This window comes from Bos mutus, chromosome 25, assembly GCF_027580195.1.
Source record: "Bos mutus isolate GX-2022 chromosome 25, NWIPB_WYAK_1.1, whole genome shotgun sequence".
NCBI classification, from domain to species: Eukaryota; Metazoa; Chordata; class Mammalia; order Artiodactyla; family Bovidae; genus Bos; species Bos mutus.
The window spans coordinates 25,260,894-25,282,028 of NC_091641.1; the positions used below are offsets into that span (position 1 = coordinate 25,260,894).

Below are 21,135 nucleotides of genomic sequence, written 5' to 3' on the forward strand. Positions count from 1 at the left end.
AAGGAGTCTGTATCTGGTGCTTGGGTTTCTGCTTGCAGTGAAGAAAAGGATGGGAGTTGTAGCTTGATCTTTGACTTACAGCTGGTGCTGTGGCGTCTTCCAGTCTGGAGAGACTACCCAAGACAAGTTCAGCAGAGACAGTGAATGGACTTTCCTCCTAGTCGTTGGAGGAAAATTCAAAGTCTTTAGTTGCTGTTAACATATTGAAAAGCAGAGACATTACTTTGCCAACAAAGGTCCGTCTAGTCAAGGCTATGGTTTTTCCTGTGGTCATGTATGGATGTGAGAGTTGGACTGTGAAGAAGGCTGAGCGCCAAAGAATTGATGGTTTTGAACTGTGGTGTTGGAGAAGACTCTTGAGAGTCCCTTGGACTGCAAGGAGATCCAACCAGTCCATTCTGAAGGAGATCAGCCCTGGGATTTCTTTGGAAGGACTGATGCTAAAGCTGAAACTCCAGTACTTTGGCCACCTCATGCGAAGAGTTGACTCATTGGAAAAGACCCTGATGCTGGGAGGGATTGGGAGCAGGAGGAGAAGGGGACGACAGAGGATGAGATGGCTGGATGGCATCACTGACTCGATGGACGTGAGTCTGAGTGAACTCCGGGAGTTGGTGATGGACAGGGAGGCCTGGCGTGCTGAGATTCATGGGGTCGCAAAGAGTCGGACATGACTGAGCAACTGAACTGAACTGAACGTTTGTTCAGGCTAGAATCACGTGTAAGAGAAGAATCCGAACCAGGACAAGGTTCGTAGGTTTTATTACGATTTCTCAGCCTCAGCACTATTGATATTTTGGGCCAGGTCATTCTCTGTTGTGTGTGTGTTTGCTGGGATGGGGGCAAAGGGGAGGTGTCCTGTGTTTTTGTAGGATATTTAGCTGCATCGCTGGCCTCCACCCACTAGGTGTCAGTAGCAACCCCTTCCCCAATTGTGATAACCAAAAATGTCTCCAGACACTATCGGTGTCTTGGGAGGTTGTGGGGACGGCAGAATTAGGTTGCAGGAAAGGCATAATTGCCCAAGATTGATGAAAGTTTAATGAGTCAGTATGTCATGGGTGTCCACAAATATCGCTATAAATTCCATGACCCTTCGGGGCGGGGGTCAGGTTGGGGAGCTACTGAAGTAGGTGGTCCTGCTTTTTCTGTGGCCATGTTCTGAGCTCCTTACCAGCTGTGCTGGTCAGCTTTTAAATTTAGCACCAAGTACTTCTAGGGAAGAGGGACTAAGGGGACGCTGGCTCCAGGAACCCTCCAAGAACATTCCGCCCTTGGGCTTGATGTCCAGTACGTGTTCTCCATATGTGGGCACATTCACAGGCAGAGGCCCCCAGGGTAGCAAAGACACTCCACTTTCAGAGCTGGGTTAAGGCTTGACCTTGAGATAATGATAGAGCCTCTCATCATTTGTTGTTCAAGATGGTTATTCTCAACTGTTTATCCCAGCAGTGGTCTAAATTCCCCACAAGGGGCACTTCAGGATAGCTTCTGAAATATCAAATTCTTGCCAAAAAATATATTTCTGTCTTTTTTACTTGGAGTGGAGATGGGGGGCATCCCCCATTTGTAGGGGTTCAGAGCGCACCTCTTTAGCCCAGCATTGTCTTTCCCACTTAAAAAACAGACAAACAAAAACCAAGAATGCAAATGAATGAAGATAATATTACCTGTAGTGAGCACTAATGAATGCTCATTTGCTTTAGTCGTGTCTAACTCTTTGTGACCCCATAGGCTGTAGCCTGCCAGGCTCCTCAGTCTATGAGGTTTCCTAGACAAGAATACTGGAGTGGGTTGCTATTTCGTTCTCCAGAGATCTTCCCAAACAGGGATCGAACCCTCATCTGTGTCTCCTGCATTGCAGGTGGATTCTTTACCCACTGAGCCCCCTGGGAAGCCCCCATTTGTAAAGAGAATCCTCACTAATTTATTTGAGAAATATAAATTATTAATCCTCTTTGGCTACTTTGTTATTAATAGCAAGTTACTTGGAAATCCAAGGACAGAGGAGCCTGGTGGGCTACAGTCCATGGGGTCACAAAAGACTTGGACATGACTTAACAACTGAACAACAGCAACAACTCGGGAGTTTATGTTAGTTACATCAAGATTGTTCAGGACCAGAGCAGCAAAGGGTGCCAGGGCTGCAGTGAAGGATTCCTTCATTCTGTTTTATCTGCAAGGGGTGCCCCTTCCTGCATTATTTGATGGACAAAATCCTACTTCCCTTTCTTTTTTCTAACTTTATTGAGATATAATTGACATATAACACTGTAAGTTTAAGGTATACAATGTGATGACATATATAGAATTTTGCATGTATTTTGAAGTGACTGCCATGATCAGCTGAGTCAACACATCCTACCTGTCTGTTAGGAATTAACTCAAATGCATCTTGAGTGAAGGAGCCTTCCCTGATCACGCCCCTTCCCAGAGTGGATTGTGCTTCAGTCTTGTACTCGGTCTGGTTCATATGGCTTATTAGCACCTCAGTTCAGTTCAGTTCAGTCACTCAGTCATGTCCGACTCTTTGCGACCCCATGAATCGCAGCACGCCAGGCCTCCCTGTCCATCACCAACTCCCGGAGTTCACTCAGACTCACGTCCATTGAGTCAGTGATGCCATCCAGCCATCTCATCCTCTGTCATCCCCTTCTCCTCCTGCCCCCAATCCCTCCCAGCATCAGAGTCTTTTCCAATGAGTCAACTCTTTGCATGAGGTGGCCAAAGTACTGGAGTTTCAGCTTTAGCATCATTCTTTCCAAAGAGATTAATTAATTAATTAATTAACACCTAGGACATATTATATTATATTTTTTAATTGAGGTGAAATTCATATAACATCAGTTTAACCATCCGAAAGTATACATTTCAGTGGCACTTAGTACATTCTCGATGTTGTAAGACCATCGCCTTTCGTTCCAAAACATTTCTATCTCCAAGGGAGACCCTATACCCACTAAGCAGTCACTCCCATCTTCCCCTCCTCCCAGATCCTGGCAACCACTAATCTGATTTTTGTTTCTATGGATTTACTGATTCTGGGTATCTCATAAATGGAACCACACAATATGTGATTTTGTGTCTGGCTTCTTTCACCTAGCATCATGTTTTTGAGGCTCTACTACACAATACCGAAGCACATATCACTACTTCATTCATTTTCATGACTGAATAACACCTCTGTATGAATCATAGTTTGTTAATCTATTCATCCATTGATGGACATTTGGGCTGTTTCCCCCTTTGGCTACTATGAATGGTGCAACTGTGAAATTCATGTGCACATTTTTCTGTTCTCTTGGGCATATACCTAGGAGTGAAATTGCTGGGTCATACCATATCTGTATGTTTCATGGAATGGCCACACTGTTTCGTAGAAGAGTGGCTATGGCATTTTACGTGCCCAGCAGCAGTGTACAGGGTTCCAGTTTCTCCACATCTGTGCCAACACTTATTCTTTTCTTTTTTCTTTTCATATTTTCCCTAGTCTTCCCCAGCCGACTAACTTGTTGATGGCTGGGATCATGCTTTAATTAGCATCAACACAACGTAAGCGTTAATACAGGGACTGAGCTTGCTTCCTGTCCTTCCTCATTGGTGTCCCTGAGCTAGAATCTCTTCATCTGTAAAATGGAAATCTCTAGGCTATTAGGGGAAGAAATGAGATTGAGCCTTAGCTTGTCAAGATCAATGCCTGGTCCAGGGTGCTTTCTTTGTAAAGGTTTGCTGTAATTACCATGTTCATGACTTCCCAGGCCCAGGCCCCAGTAACTGTTGAATAAATGTTGAATAAATAAATCAAGCCTTCGATATTGCTCAGTTAGTCTCCTTTTTTATTTCTACCAACTGTTCCCTGAGTTCCAGACAACTGTCTTGCAAGTTGATCACTCCTGAGACAGAGAGAAAGAATGGCTAGATCAATGGACCTGCTTTCCTGGAAAAACAGCATGAAAACCCTGATGTGCTCGTGTAGGGTGGGGGTGGGGGCACAGGAGAGGGCTGCCAGCTTGTATCCTACTAATGGAGTGAAGGCTGAAAGAGCTTGACTTTTTTTTTCCTTTAGATGAAAAACAACCTTCTCAGAAAGGTGATGACATCAGCAAGCTGCCTTGTTGAGGGTTCAGTCAATGGCCCCAGGGAGGAGGCGAGCAGCCCTCTCTAGGAAGCACTCTACTTAGAGAGGGCTTGAGGGCCTCTTAGGAGCCAAGGCTGGGAACTGGCCTTGGGTCCTTCTCTGTTAATCCATCTCTTTGCACTGGCAGTTGGGCCATGAGCAGGCTCCCACTGGGTCAGCCACGGGGCAGCTTTCTCTGGCTCCGTGGACCCTTCCAGAATCCACCTCCTCTCACCCTCAAACCCACTGGCTTTGTTCCTCCCTCTTTTCACTTGTTCTTCTCTGCCTGGCGTGTCCCCCTCCACACTTAACATGCCTCCAATCTCCCCTCAGTTGAAAGAGGGGCTGACTTTATTTTCTTGGGCTCCAAAATCACTGCAGATGGTGATTGCAGCCATGAAATTAAAAGATGCTTACTGCTTGAAAGGAAAGTTATGACCAACCTAGACAGCATATTAAAAAGCAGAGACATTACTTTGTAAACAAAGGTCCGTCTAGTCAAGGCTATGGTTTTTCCAGTAGTCATGTATGAATGTGAGAGTTGGACTAGAAAGAAAGCTGAGTGCAGAAGAATCGATGCTTTTGAACTGTGGTGTTGGAGAAGACTCTTGAGAGTCCCTTAGACTGCAAGGAGATCCAACCAGTCCATCCTAAAGGAGATCAGTACTGGGTATTCATTGGAAGGACTGATGTTGAAGCTGAAACTCCAATACTTTAGCCACCTGATGCGAAGAGTTGACTCATTTAAAAAGACCCTGATGCTGGGAAAGATTGAGGGCTGGAGGAGAAGGGGACAACAGAGGATGAGATGGTTGGATGGCATCACCGACTCGATGGACATGAGTTTAGGTAAACTCTGGGAGTTGGTGATGGACAGGGAGGCCTGGAGTGCTGTGGTTCATGGGGTCACAAAGAGTTGGACACGACTGAGCGACTGAACTGAACTGAACAATCTCCCTTCACAGAGAGGCCTTGCCCGCCAACCACCTTGGCTGACGTGGCAGCCCCCGTGTGTGCCCCATCAGTCACCATCTCTGCCTGATTTTCTTGCTTTCTTTTTTACTGTTTATTTTTATTTGTGTTTTTAAATGAAATATTTCTAACAGAAAACAATACAATAATACCCACTTAAACATCTCCCAGACTTGACAAGGGCTAATATTCTGCTCTGCGTGCTTGCTTTAGATTTCCGCCCCCTACTTTACTGAGTTATGATTTATATACAATAAATGAAAAGTGGAAGTGTTAGTCACTCAGTTGTGTCCAGTTCTTTGTGGCACCATGGACTGTAGCCCACCAGGCTCCTCTGTCCATGCAATTCTCCAGGCTAGAATACTAGAATGGGTTGCCATTTCCTTCTCCAGGGAATCTTTCTAACCCAGGGACTGAACCCCAGCCTCCTGCATTGCAGGCAGATTCTTTACCGTCTGAGCCACCAGGGAAGCCCATATGCCGTAAACACATACATTTGACGTATACAGTGTATTGATCTGGGGGCAAGTGCGCCTGTGAAACAACTACCACAATCAAGATATAAATATTTCTATCTTCCCCAGAAAGGCCTGCATCTCCCTTGCCCTGCTGGAGTTTTCTTCCTAGTACTCAGCATTATCTGAAATCACCTCATTCATGACTTTCTTTTTAGTGTACTGTCTCCACTTCTAGAATGTATATTCCATGATGCAGGCATCATATCTCATTCCAGCCCAGGCACATAGTAGGCCCACAGGCAATCAGTGGAAGCCGTGATAAGTACTCACTACCCTTGTGTGCTCACATCCTGACACATTTTGTGTGACGATGTCTGTAGGGTAGGTTGCTGGAGATGGAACTGTTGGGTGAAAGAATATTTGCTCTCTTTTTGTTAAAACAAAGGAGACTGCCGTCTCCCTTTCCCTCGTGTACCCAGCGTTTCTCAACCTCGGCACTGTTGCCATTTGAGGTTGGGTCATTCTTTGTTTGGGGCGGTAGCTGTCCACTAGATATGGGTATTCTACAAAGGGAGGTGTACCAGGAGCATCCCCCACCATAGCTGTGACAACCCAAGATCTCTTCAGACATTGGCAAATGTGGCCTGGGGACAAAATTGTGCCCATCTCTAAACTACCTTCGATGACTAGATTGGTTAAATCTGGTTGAACCTGTTTATGCAGCTCAGCTGACTGAATTACAAATCTTGATCCCTGTGTATACAGTTGCATTATGAGATGAGATGCTGGTTCATTTAAGAAGCAGGGAAGGCATCACTCTGACTTACAAACCTGGGAGAAACCAAGCCCACAGGGCTTTCGAATGGCGTATCCCTGGCCTGGGCACCAGCATAATGCACAGCACTCCTTGCCTGGGGACAAACATGTATTCCAGGCCTTCGAGAACAAGAAGGAAACCTTTAGCTAATGTGTAAAGGGCTCTGAACGTCTCTGATTACTCAAGACACTGAGTTGGCCATTTCTTTCTTGAAAAATCTGCAAGCTTGTGTGCCCAGAGCTGGACAGCAAGAATGTCAAGGGTGAAGGAAGACACATGGGAACCTCGTGACATGAAGAGACAGATCCCATCTGGGGGGCACTGCATTGTGCCCAGATGTTACCAGGTGGGGATGTGGGCTCAGCCTTGGCAGACCTTCCTGTTTTTCAAGAAAGGCAAGAAATCTAGGCTTTTTGTGTGTGAAAGGCATCACACAAAAATTTTATAAATGTTTCTTGAATTTTATAAATGTTAGCAAGTAATTATCTGTTTGCTGCTGCTGCTAAGTCGCTTCAGTCGTGTCTGACTCTGTGCGACCCCATAGACATCAGCCCACCAGGCTCCCCTGTCCCTGGGATTCTCCAGGCAAGAACACTGGAGTGGGTTGCCATTTCCTTCTCCAATGCATGAAAGCGAAAAGTGAAAGTGAAGTTGCTCAGTCGTGTCTGACTCTTCGCGACCCCAAGGACCACAGCCTACCAGGCTCCTCTGTCCATGGGATTTTCCAGGCAAGAGTACTGGAGTGGGTTGCCATTGCCTTCTCCAAATTATCTGTTTAAACGTGATGTGAACCAAACAAAACGTATCTACAGGCTGCCAGTCAGCATGCTCTGAGTTGATTTCCAAGGTTGTTTCATGTTTGGTGACTAACTCAGTGGGTTCAGAAATATTTTGGTTTGACTCTTCATCCAGTCAACAAATGTTTATTGAGTATCTGCATGTACCAAGCATTGTTCTAGAGCTGCCACTTGGTATTGACTTGTTCAAATGACCGACACCAAAAGAGATAGAGATTAGGGGTGGGCGAGTGTGTGGGTGGACAAAGGATGGATGGATGGATAGACAGATAGATCAATCTCATCATTGAGAGATACATGCTAGAATATTACAGATAAAATAATATGATGTTTGGGAATTACTTCAGAATAAGATGAGGAGTTGGATGAGGGTTTAGGTGAATCAAGATTGGCCATGTGATGGAATTGTTGACGTTGAGTGATGGTGCTATCCGGAAGCCCCTTATACGCTTCTGTTTTCTTTTAAATGTGATTGGAGATTTCCCATACTAAAAATACTTGGGTTTTTATTTATTTATTTCTGGCTGTGCTGGGTCCCCGTTGCTGCTCGTGGGCTTTCCCTAGTTTAGACAAACGGGGGCTACTCTTCATTGCGGTGCACGGGCTTTTCATTGTGATATCTTTTGTTGCAGAGCCCAGGCTCTAGGGTGCAGGCTGCAGTAGTTGTGGTGCTCGGGCTTAGTTGCTCTGCGGCATGTGGACTCCTGGACTAGGGATCAAACCCGTGTCCTCCGCATGAGCAGGCAGATTCTCAACCACTGAACCACGATGGAAGTCCAAAATATTTGTTTTAATGTACTTATCAGAAAAGCACTCTAAAAGATACACAGGTAAAATAGCATCATGTCTGGGACTTGGTTTAAAATATGCAGCTAAAGTTTTTTACAAGTCAGGGTATAGATATGCTATGGTCTGAATGTCTGTGGTCCACTCCCCCCACCCCCTGGGAAGTTCACATGTTGGAATCCTAACATGAAATGTAACGGTGTTAGAATGCTTAGCCTTTGGGAAGTGATTAGGTCATGAAGGTGGAGCCCCCCATGAATAGGATTAGTGCCCTTATTAAAACTCCAGAGAGCTTCCCAGCCCTCTGCTAAGGAGTCTGCCACCCTGAAGAGGGCCCTCAGCCAACCGTGCAGGCACCCTGATCTACCAGTGTCCAGAACTGTGAGAGAGAAATTGCTGTTGTTTATAAGCTCCCCAGTCTGTGGTATTTTGTTATTATAGCAGCCTGTACGGACTAAGACAAGATGAAACATGTTGCAGCGTGTAGATAATTGGTATAATTGGGTGATGGGTATATGGAGATTAATTAAACTGGACTATTTAACTTGTATTTGAAATTTTCTACAATTAAAAAAATGTTTACAGGGATAAAGAAGTGGGGGCCTCTTGTTTCTTGGTACTGTTGGAAGGATGGAGTCACGCAGTGGGTGCGTATGTGAACTTCCCACAGCTTCCCACAATTTGGTTGTATTAACAGCAAAGGAACAGATAATCTTCAACAAGTGACGTCACAGTCTGAGCTTGCTGTGGTGAGGTTGGAAGCACAGGCTTTTTGTGGGCTCAGCCTGCAGGTTGAGAACAGATTTCTCAACCTGCTAAAATATTACAGATAAATAATATAATGTCTGGGAATTACTTCAAAACAGTATGAGAACCTGCAGGATGGTTTCCCTGCAGGGTGGTCTGCCTCCCCGGTATCCTGCTGGGAGGCAGAATAGCACAATGCTCAGAGAGTCTGGAATCCACCTCCCTAGGTCCAAGTGTTAGCACTACCGCTTTCTAGCTCTGTGGCCTGGGACATGTTTCTGAGCCTCTGTCTCCTCCAAGCCTCAGTTCCCTCTTCTGTTAAATGTGAAGATTGAACTAGTAATTTCATGTAAAGTACTCAGCACAATACTTGGCATGTGGCATTTATTTATTATCATTATTGATGCTTTTGTTCTTACTATGTTGTTGCTGCTCTTAAATATTCTAAAAGCAGAACAAACTTTCTGAGATGGATGGAAGAAAATAATTGGGGAAAAAGGCTAAAATAACTCAGAAAAAGAGGTACCTTCTGTCAGCTGATCCACCCGTAGAAGTCCATTTGTGAGCTGCTGGAATCAATTTCCTGCATGAGAGGTGCAAAAGAAGTACAAGAAAAATGCAACTTCCTGATTATATCCTTTCTCCACAGAATGAGGTAGAACTCGGGGAGCTGCTTCTGTCACTGAATTATCTCCCGAGTGCTGGGAGGCTGAATGTTGACGTCATTCGAGCCAAGCAACTTCTTCAGACAGATGTGAGCCAAGGTTCAGGTACAGTGTGGCCCCTCCTTCTGCCATTGCTTTAACAAGGCGTCTATGTTTGTTTGACACGAGGGACCTGATTTCCTTTTTCTGCATCCTGGATGCTGTTAATTAATAGGACTTTCTGAGGATAAAATAGTATCCAGATCTAGTCTGTTAGTTCAAGAGATAAAATAAATGATCAGATATCTCTTGGGATGAGGCAGGTAAATGATACCATTCCATTTGAAGTGGGGGTTTGATCGAGACCAGGTGTGATAACTGTTGAACTCTAGATCCTCCTTGTACACATGCACCCTGGAGGAAGTTACTTGCCTGTCCAGATGCTATGCTTCCCTGGTAGCTCAACTGATAAAGAATCTGCCTGCAATGCAGCAGACCCTGGTTCGATTCCTGGGTCGGGAAGATTCCCTGGAGAAGGGAATGGCTACCCACTCCAGGATTCTGGCCTGGAGAATTCATTCCATGGACTGCATAGTCCACGGGGTTGCAAAGAGTGGTTCATGAGTGAGCCACGTTCACTTTCTGGATGCTATGCCTGCAGTGGAGACACCATGCTCCAGGTGGCGGTAGTGAGCACTGACGATGCTTTCTAGTCCGTGAGACCAGTGGACACCCTCTGAGGTTCTTTTTCTAGCTCATTTCAAATGTAGCATACATCTTTATAAATGCCAGCTCCGAAAACACTGCTGTATTTCAAATGTCTATAACACACCAATTTGAACGTGTCTTTTAATGAAATAGAACAGATTACATTCCCTCCTTATGTAGCTTTCCCATGACAGCAAAGGATATTATCTTGAAAGCAGTCATGGTTGCTGGGGTCTCTTCAGCTCAGTGGTGGAAATATAGTCTTTTCTAAGTGCAATAGCTAAAATAAATTACTTTTGCTATAAAGTGACAGCTGAATTTAGAAGACAACTTGTATTCTCAAAAACCACATATTAAAAACAGATTTTGAAGGGGCCAGTGGAGGGAATGGTATTAAAGCTGGAGAGTTTCAGATTCACCACAGTGGGAGAGTCAGTATGATAGGATGATTAAGAGCTCCTGAGTAAAACTGCCTGGAACCAAATCCTAGTTCTACTTCTTATAAATGATGTGGCCTTGGGGAAGTTACTTAACCTCTATAAACCTCAATTCTCCATCTGAAAAATTGAGATAACAGCATTTATCTCATTGGGTTGTTTATACAAACATAAAATTAGATAATGTACATGAATTTCTTTGTAAGCTGTAAAGTGATCTAAGAATAATAGTTATAATTCTGCCATCTCCATTTTCCCCTGTATGGGCTTTGGGCTCACTGACATGATGATGGGCTTCTAAGGCCAGAAAAACTAGGACAGGCTCTGGGTCTAGCTATTCTTTCACTAGCCTTATCTTAATGCAAATCATTTCCTATTTGAGTTCTCAGTTTCTTCATCTGTAAAATGAACACAATGCCTGACACATGCGGGGAGCTCAGTAAATCTTGCATGTCTAGAGAAAGAGAGAAAAGGGTGAGCAGAGAAGAAGCTGGATGGGAAAAAGAAAAAAGTATGTGGATAGATGGGGAAATGGATGAATGAAAGAAGGAGTGGAAACCTGGAATGGATGGACTGATGGAAGATGAAAGAATGGGTAGGTCACTGGGTCGAATGGTTGGAAAGTTAGGCGAATGGATGGATTGGGTTTCATGATCTCCAACACTCTATTCTCAGACCCATTTGTGAAAATTCAGCTGGTACATGGACTCAAGCTTGTGAAAACAAAGAAGACATCCTTCTTAAGAGGCACAATCGATCCCTTTTACAATGAATCCTTCAGCTTCAAAGTTCCCCAAGAAGAACTGGAAAATGCCAGCCTAGTGTTTACAGGTAGGTGGTGTTCCAGACATTGAGAACTACAGGTGAGACATATTCAACGTATTGTCCTAGGGATAGAAGGTGATCTCGAGAGGGTGATATTTAAGAACTTCATGTCTGGTATTTAGCTGCCTGGGTTTGAACTCACCATTTGTGAATTTGGAAAAGATTTATAGAACCACAAATTATAATCATTGCAAATGCGAATTTTGAAGCCAGATTTCCTGGCACTTCCACATAATTACTAAAGTCTTAGGCAAGTTACTTAGCCTCTCTGAGCTTCAGTTTCTGTCATCTACAAAATGTGGGCAATAATAGTACTTGTTTCATAGGTTTGTTGTGAAGATGAAGTGACTTATGACTTTGAGATAATCCTAAGTACTAGGAGAGCTTTGATGATATGATGATTCAAGTAGCTTATGGTCTAATAGGGAAACATAAGAAAATATGTTCACCTAACTCAGAGAGGAGGATTTTGAAAGGCTTCCCAGAGGACATGGCATTTAAGTAAAGACTTCAGGTGCCACACTCTGGCTGAATCTATTGTTTCCAAAGTATAATTTAATCTACTGTTTCCAGGATGTATTGGTTATCTATTGCTGCAAAATCACCCCAAACTTTAGTGGTTCAAAACAATCAATGTTTATTATCTCCTATTTGCTCTGGGTCAAGAATCCAGGCATAGCTTTGCTCAGTGCTTCTGGCTGAGGTTCTCTGACAGGGCTGCAGTTAATGTATTGGCTTGGGCTTCAGTCTCATCTGAAGGCTCACCTGAAGATCAGGTGGGGATCTGTTTTCAATCTTCTTAACATAGTTGTTGGCAGGATTCAGTTCCTTGCAGAACGTTGGCTTGGGGCCTCAGGTCCTTCTTGGATGTTGGCCAGTGACCTTGCCCAGTTACTTACCACATGGTCTGCTTCATAGCACAACTTACAGTGTGGCAACTGGCTTACAGTGGGCAAATGAGGGGGTAAGACAGGATAAGCAAGAGGGAAGCTATAGTCCTTTTGTAACCTAGTCTTGGAAGTGACAACCTATCACTTTTGCCGTATTCCACTCATTAGAAGCAACTCACTAGGTCCAGCTCACATTCAAGAGGCAGGGATTGTACAAGGGTGTGGATACTGGGAGGTAAGGATCACTGAAGCCATTTAGAAGCTGCCCTCATCCACCACCACAACATAGATTTAATAGAGTAATGGTTACTAATCCTGTGTCCTTTTCACAGACTTCACCTGTATTATTGCTAATATTCGTCATAGTCCACCCTGTCAAGTCAACATCATCCTCATCAATTTACAGGGCAAGCAGCTGAGGCTTAAAACATGAGCAATCAACCCAGGGGCTCCAGCTGGTAGACAGGATTCAAGCTCTGGTCTTGCTGGCTCCTAAGATCAAGGGATCTGCATTTCTTCAAGCAGCAAGGTCATGATGGCATTAGGGATCTGACCTCATATTTTGAGGAGTCTCGATCCAGAGTAATTGGAAACCATCATCTGTTTAGATCCAGTCTAGAATCCTTGGCTTACAGGTCTCCTGAGAAAGCAGGCTGTAACTGAAAAATCCTTGCATGCAGTCCTTCCACTGAACAACCTTATTGCCTCTCATCTACAAGACTGCAGATATTCCATGCTCCAAGACCCCTCCAGGCAGGCTGGTCTGGGGTTTGTCAAGACCTGTCACCCCGAGAGTCTGCATCCAATCAGGGCCGCCTGCCCTAGCAGAGGTCATGATTTCTGATAGAACCTGTGATGGCTTCTGTCCAGATTGAGTTACCAACAGACAGGGACCCCACTTTCCACAGTGTTTCAGGTCAAGACAGAAGACAGGGATTCCATCGACTCCTTAAAGGTGGCGAGCAGGCAGTGGGAGCCATATTGAACCATGGAATACGATTCCTCCCTCCCTCCTGAGAATAAAGGACCTATTGCATGTTTAGATCAGGAAGGGATTGGGGGAGTGGGGCATTGAGAGCCCATGTGGAAAGTCCTGACACTTTTATATTTTACTTAAAATTTTATGACCAAAGTATCACATGCTTGTGAGTGATACAACTGAAGGAAGTGTATGAATGGAGAATCAGAAGAACAGAGGGGTGCACTGCATAGCTTGGGTCCTATGTGGCCTTGGGCAAGATCTGTGTGTTTCAGTTCTCTTATCTGTAAAACAGGGAACCCATATAAGGAGACCTCAAAGGACTATTACCTAGATTAAAAGAGATCCATTCATAATCACTGCTAAGCACTGTGTCAAGCGCAGAGCAAGCCCTCAGCCCTCAGGAAATCATACTCTCTTCCTCACTTCCTTCCAGGCCCTTCTCCCTGAAGTCACCACCTTTAACGCCCTGGTGTATCCCACTCCACACTTTTCTCCTTGTTCACACAAATGTCATCCACATACGGAAGAGTCAGTTCTTTTAAACAGTTATTCATTAATTCCGAAACTGTGTATTTAGCAATCCCTGCTCTCTTGTGAAAGTTTCTGGACCATTCTGTGGACATCATTCTGAAACTTGCTCCTGTTTCAGGAACAGTGAATGTGTTCAGTCCCTCCAGGTCAATGCAGATATGGATGGATCTAAGTCCTTATTTTTAATAACTACATCATATACCATCATGTGGCAGACTATGATAAAAAGCCAAGGAGCAGGGATGGAAGTGTGTGACAGAGCATCAGAGCCCGTGATAGGAACTCTGCAGGACCCTCCCCAGAGGACAGAAAATAATTGCATACAGTTCTGAGTTTATTTATTTATTTTTTCTTCTGTTTATTTGTTTGTTTATTTTACTTTACAATATTGTATTGGTTTTGCCATACATTGACTTGAGTTTATTTGTTTTTTGAGCTACTTTAGATCCCATATGTGAAGCCCATACGGCTGAAGTCTCAAACCATAGCGGCACTCCCATCCCCAACCCCAGCTCACACCCTGCATCCCTGTTTTGACACCCCCACCCCAGCTCCGGGGGGCTGTTGTCGTCTGTGGCCATCAGACAAGGCCTGTACTCTCCATTCGTGGAAGACCTGCATCTCTCCTTTAAAGGCCTTAGCTCAGGTTTTTCAGGTTAAAAGCCCATTGAAAATTTTCTTTGTAGAGTAGGAAGGATTGCAGACTTCTGTGTCCCCCTAAGCGAGGGAGCCAGTACTTTTGCCTAGAAAATCCCATGGACGGAGGAGCCTGGTAGGTTGCAGTCCATGGGGTCGCTAGAGTCCGACTCGACTGAGCGACTTCACTTTCACTTTTCACTTTCTTGCACTGGAGAAGGAAATGGCAACCCACTCCAGTGTTCTTGCCTGGAGAATCCCGGGGACGGGGAAGCCTGGTAGGCTGCCGTCTATGGGGTCGCACAGAGTTGGACATGACTGAAGTGACTTAGCAGCAGTAAGCGAGGGAGTCAAGCCTGGCTGCGCTTTGGAATCAGCTGGGAGTTTTCACCTGCTGCCAGTGGCCAGATCCCACCACAGAGACTCTGGTTCAGCTAGGTTAGCTGGGGTCCTGGGCTCTTTAGAAATATATGTATTTTAAGGCACCCCAGACATTCTAATGCTCAGTCAGGGTTCCGAACCACAGCTTTGAGTGAAAATCCCCGCTGGGGTGGCATTTGCAGAAAGACCACTGGCTGGAATAATAGAGAAATGTGGGTTGAGCTGGGAGCTATCTCAGCAAAACGGTGACTCTCCGGAATTCGAATCCAGGAGGTTCTAACTTGCTTTATTTATCAGCTGGGGAAAGAGCTGTCACCTCCAGGCTAAGGGTCTGAAACCCAGCCCATTAGCATGTTTCCAAACACTTCCTAACAAAGGGAAGCTTGATCTGCAATTTAAGCGTTTGCCGAGAATCCTGGTAAAAGCCTGTAATTAGCCGGTGGGCTGGGCTTTCTGAGCAGTTCGTTCCTGTGTGGGATGAGGTTCTTCAGCAGTTTTCAATCAGGTAATTTTTGCAGCTGAAGTTTAAAAGAAAAGAGAGGGGAAATGGCTTTTTGATTCCTGAGACAGCAGCGTGTGGTCCAGAGACCTTCTAGAAAGTAAAGTGGAGTTGGCCACTGAGGTTATTGGGCTGTTATTGGAAGTAGGAGCTAAAAAGAAAGGAAAGAAAAACAGAAATGTAGCTTGATAACAGCTCTTTGAAAAATTAAAAATAGAATTGCCATATGATCCAGCATTTCTGCTTCTGGGTATATGCCCAAAAGAATTGAAAGCAGAATTCAAGACATTTGCACACTCGTGTTCATAGCAGCCTTATTCACAACAGCTAAAAAGAGCAGAGGAGGAGGGGTGGGGGTTGAGGAGTGGCCAACCTAAGTGTCCACTCATGGGTGCATAAATGGATAAACAGAATGTGGTGTATACATACAGTGGCATGTTGCTCAGCCTTAAAACAAGGGAAACTGATACATGATCCAACATGAGTGAGCCTAGAGGTCATTATGCTAAGTAATAATGAAAGTGAAAGTGAAGTCGCTCAGTCGTGTCCGACTCTTAGCGACCCCATGGACTGCAGCCTACCAGGCTCCTCCGTCCATGGGATTTTCCAGGCAAGAGTACTCGAGTGGGTGCCATTGCTAAGTAATAAGCCAGATACAAAAGGACAAATACTGAATCATTCCCCTTATATGAGGTACTTAGAGTAATCAAACTGATAAGAGACAGAAAGCAGCATAGGTTATTAGGGGTGGAGGGGAGGGGAGAATGGAAAGTTAGTGTTTAATGGGTAGAGAATTTTAGTTTGGGAGCATGTAAAGATTCTGGAGATGGATGGTGTTGATGGCTGCACCATGTGGATTGTCTTAATGCCACTGTATACCTTGGGGCTTCCTGGATGGCTCAGCAGTGAAAAGTCCACCAGCAGTGCAGGAGATGTAGGAGACGCGAGTTCAATCCCTGGGTCAGGAAGAGCCCCTGGAGGAGGGCATGGCAACCCACTCCAGTATTCTTGCCTGCAGAATCCCATGGACGGAGGAGGCTGCTGGGCTGCAATCCATAGGGTTGCAAAGAGTCAGACTTGACTGAAACAACTGTGCGTGCACGCATACCTTAAAATGGTTACAATGGTAAATTTTATGTTACATGCATTTTACCACGATTTTAAAAAGCAAGAAGATAAGAAATGCAGCTTAAGCTCCATAGAACCCCAGGGTTTCCTGGTAGTTCCTGGAGGCTGAGGCCGGAGCCTCGCAGACTGTCCTCTCTAAGGGGTTTAGAACAGTGGTTAGGGGCCAGATCCTTGAGCAAGATTCCCAGGGTTCACTCTGTGATCTTGGCACTTTTCTCAGCTTCTCTTTGCCTCAGCTTCCTCATCTGTAAAATGGGGACAGTGGTCCTGACTTCAGTAGATTGTGGTCAAGCCCAAAATGAATTAATACATATGAAGGCTTAGAATGGTGCTTGGCTCAGAGAAAGTGCTCCTTAAGTACTGGCTACTATTATTACTACTAGACAGACACCAAATTTATGCAGCTAGATGCCATCTTAAAGCTTCTGAAAGAAGATGGGTTATTATATATAAATAAATACTTTGTTCTAGCCACTTTATCAGTTTGGACTCTGAGATTCTGTGCAAAGCTCAAAAAGGGAAGGAAGCACTTATTTTGTAGACTTACCTGGGTTGGGTATTTTCTCTTCCAATCACTCTCCTTCCTGGTGTCAGAAGAAGGCCGTCTGTCTGCTTGGAGGTGAAGTTTTGGGGTGCTTGCTAGATTAGAAGTAGCTGAAGTTCATGTCCTGATCCTCTGGCCTGGCCTTCTGAAAAGCATTCAAAGCTCGACCTCATCTGGTGACTGTAGTCAAGAGGCAGTTAGCTTAGAAAAGGTTCCCAGCACCTGGGGGCAGCAGGAGTAGGGACCACTGCCTACAGGTGGCCTCTGATGCCGGAGCTGGGGGCGGGCAGGGTCCAGCTCCCTGGGCCAGGAGCCAACTAGGCATCAGTCCCCACTGAATGACTTTTTTTGAGCAAATTCTGTGTGCTGTTGTTGTTCAGTCGGTATGTCATGTCCGACTCTTTGCGACCCCAGGGACTGCAGCACGCCAGGCTTCCCTGCCTTTCACTATCTCCCGGAGTTTGCTCAAATTCATGTCCATTGAATCGGTGATGCCATCCAACCATCTCATCCTCTGCTGCTAGATGCTCCTTACTCAGTAGACCACCAGACGTTCATGACACATGTTCTCACGGAGCTTACTTCTAGCAGAGGGACATTAATCAAATGCCACAGCAGTACAAACTCATTGTGAATTGGTCTGAGGGTTATGAGGCGGAGAGCAGGGCCTGTTGCAGAGTGCCTGAGCCAGTCTGGGGAGTGAGAGGAGGCAACGTGGGGGCTGGGAACTGTAGGGTGTAGGGAGGGAGGCGAGGTCAGGCAGGGCTGGAGGAGAAACCGAGTCTGACTTCACACTTCAGCCTGGTGCTCACGGGCTGCCAGGGGTCAGCAGGGAAGACCCGTGCCCTGCTGACCCCCCAACCCTGCTAGAGTTTCTCAAGGCAGCCGCTACAGGAATTGACCTGTGCATAGGCTTAGAAAGGGAGCCTTCAGTGATAACCAGCTCTGAGCAGCTGCACAGCACCCGGGAAGGGAAACCAGGCAATGACTGATACTCCTAGCTTTTTACCAACTCTCAGCGTCTGTAGTTAGAACTAGAAAACTTGGTGCCTCAAACTTTCACATGCACAGGCATCCACCAGGGGTTTGTTAAAATGCAGATTCTGACTCCGTCTGGGGTGGGGCCTGGGATTCTGTATTTCTGACAGCACCCAAGTGATGCAGATGCTGAGGTCTGCAGACCACACTTTGGGGAGCAGATACATAGAGACCCAGGAAGTGCTTTAGGGTGAGTGACCATCTTTCTGTCTGTGTTAGAAAGAATCACTCTCCAGCAGTGATCCTAACCTCTGCACATCATTAGATTTTCTAACCCCATCTGTACGTTAGTATTACATGGGGTCTTAAAAATATCCTGATGCCCAGGCCCAGAACAACTATATCAGCTGGAGCACCTGTATCTTGGATGGGGTGGGTGTATCTTTCAAAGCTCCCCACGTGGATCTCTTGTGCAGTCTGGACTGGCAAGCATTTGCCTTCCTGTTCTGCCTCCCTCCCCATCCCGCTGTCTGCTTGGAGGCCTCCCAGACCCCTCTCTGAGAGTGAGTTCCAAGGCACCTGGTCTGTTTTCCATAATTGCTTGGCTTTCTGCAGCTGTAGCATCAAATTGGTTAATTGAATCTGCTGGTGAGATGAGACGGGTAGAGAGGCGTGGAGGAGAATGAGAAGGGAGGTCTGGGGCACAGTGTGCCACCCTCTTGCCTGGAAAGACCTCAGAGTTGAATGGGCACCAGAGGACATGCTGGAAAAGTGTCAGGGTTTGGGACGTGGGGCAGTGGTTTTCCAGTGGAGGAGAGGAGGGCAAGCCAGCCTGAGAGGGGCATAGCCATTCTGTGAGAGCCAGAAACTCCCTTGAGATCGAGATGCCATGGATTTGTTCCAGGGTACAGATGTTCCCCAACATCTGGCCTTGGCCCACCTATGCTTTGCCTCCTCTCTGCAGCCTCCTGCATGCTCTGACTTCTCCCCTCCTGGACCTACTCACTGGGCAGCAGGCCCATCTCTGCCTCCTAGAGAGATGGTTGCTCAGAGTATGGATTAAAGTGTGCAATTTGGTTCAGATATCACCTTTACCACTCGGCAAGTGCGTGTGACCTTGGGCAATTGAGATCTCTCTTCTGAGCCTCAGGTTCCTCCTCTGTTTCTTCCAGTCTCAACAGTTCAGGTAAAAAGCTTTGGGCAGTGCTACTTGGGTGTTGCTCAATAAATACCGGATTGATTATGATGATGATGGTGAGATGGATGGATCTGCCATAGAGGAGGGGACCCTGGAATGACCCAGACTTGGGTTTGAACCTTGGCCCCACTGTGAACCAGCTGTGTGACTTCAAGAAAATTACCCCACCTCTTTGAATCCCAGCTTTCTCTTGTGTAAAATCCAGCATGTCATTCCTATTATGGGAATTAAACACAGGTCAGCTTGTGGACCTGTCCATCCAGAAATGACCACTTGGAAATTCATACCTGCTGTTCTAATCATTGCAAAGTGCATGAGAATCAAAACGCTGACACTTTTGAGGTTAGCCGCTCAGCCCAGCACCTGACTCCTCACCTACACACCAGCATCCCACATCTGCCAGAAGCTACAGTGTCCGGGAACCAGGGCTGGACACTAAAGCTGTGTGGACTCAGCGCCAGAACCAGGCCAGCTTGTGCTGCCTGCAGTGCCCTGGGGGTGGAAGCATGTGAGGAGCTGGCAGTGGGCACTTGGCTCCATCCAGACCCGGTCATGGGCAGTGAGCAGCAGAGTGGGGAAACTAGAGCCTCGGCTTTCTAGCCAGAGGGCCTTGAAAGTGGATCCCTGAGGGCCAGAGTGGGAAAGATGCAGAGAGGACGCAGCTCCAAAAGGGATCCAGTGAGCTTGTGTGTGAACTGCTAAACTCATCCTCAGGCTGTGCAGGAGTGGAAATGACCCCACACAGTGTATCAGAGACTGAGACCAGAACTGCAGGGTAGACCACCAGGCCCTGAGCTGGCCCCTGGGGGATGCACGTGACGGGCAGAGAGTAATAACACTGCAGAGGCTTTGAAAACTGACCAGTCACTGGAGTAACGGCACATGAAGGCAGGTTATAACTTGTGCTCTGAGCCTAACCTGTGATCAGCTGCCTGCTACAAGTAAAAAAGATCAACATATTCAGTAGAATTGGGACAACACCTATACTGTCATAAGATTTGAAATACCCAGGTTGCAATCCCAAATTACCTGATGTATGAAGACTGAGCAAAATTTGACACATTCCTAGAGTTAATATAATCAACAAACATTAACCACAAGATGACCCAGATATTGAAATTATCAAAGACATTAAAACAGCTATTATAACCATGCTTCAGAAAGTAAGGGTGAACCATCTTGAAAAGAAAGATAAGATAGAGAAGATCAACAGACCCGCAGATACAGGAATAGAAGGTATAAAAAAGAACCAAATGGAAAATTTAGAGCTGAAAAGTACAATAACTGAAATAAAATATTCATTGGATGGACTCAATAGCAGAATGGAAATAACAGAGGGAAGAGTTTGTGAACTTGAAGCGAGATCAGGAGAAATTAGGCAATCTGAACAACAGAGAATAAAAAATTCTCTGAGTGGTGGCAGGGGAGAGGGAAAGAATAGAAAAAAGACCTAAGGAGAAATATTAAAAAGTCTAATGTTCATGTCACATGGATCTCAGGAGAGAAGAGAAACAGTGGGGAGCACTGGGATGGGGGTGAGTGACTCCAGCTCAACAGAACCAGTACTGTCCTTCCCTTCCCAGAAAGCATCAACATGTCATGAGTAGACAGTATTACATGTGGACAAGGTCAGCTCGATCCAGCTTCACACTCTGTGTGACTGCAGGGAAGTTGCTTTACCTCTTCGAGCCTCAGTTTTCTTGTCTGAACAATGGGAACAGTAATATTTGAGGTTATTGTGAGCCTCCTATGTACTCGTTATCTCACTTATCTTTCAGCACCGTATAAGGTCTGATCTCTTTGATGGCTATTTTTCAGTTGGGGAAACTGAAGCTCAGAGAAGGGAAATGCGATGAGTTTAATCAACTGCAAAGACTGAGAGAGCATCCCCACAAGTTCTGTCTTCAATTCAGACACCCAGCTCAGGGATCCCCAGAAACACCTTCACTTCAGGCCGGTCGGCTACAAATTCACAAGCCCTGTGACCACACTCAGGTTTAATAATTTACCAGAATGACACACAGGACTCAGGAAAGCACTATTTATGACCACAGTTTTAT

General features: G+C 45.7%; 1 protein-coding gene across 2 annotated transcripts in view; it reads left to right on the forward strand.

The window, feature by feature from the left end:
• The window catches only part of SYT17 (synaptotagmin 17), an 88,866-nt gene that overhangs the window by 42,447 nt on the left and 25,284 nt on the right, over positions 1–21,135 (forward strand). For both annotated transcript variants that reach the window (XM_070362436.1, XM_070362437.1), the window contains exons 6-7: positions 9,344–9,464; positions 11,159–11,314. In XM_070362436.1, coding sequence (XP_070218537.1) covers positions 9,344–9,464; positions 11,159–11,314 — 277 coding nt within the window. The remainder of the gene's footprint in view (positions 1–9,343; positions 9,465–11,158; positions 11,315–21,135) is intronic.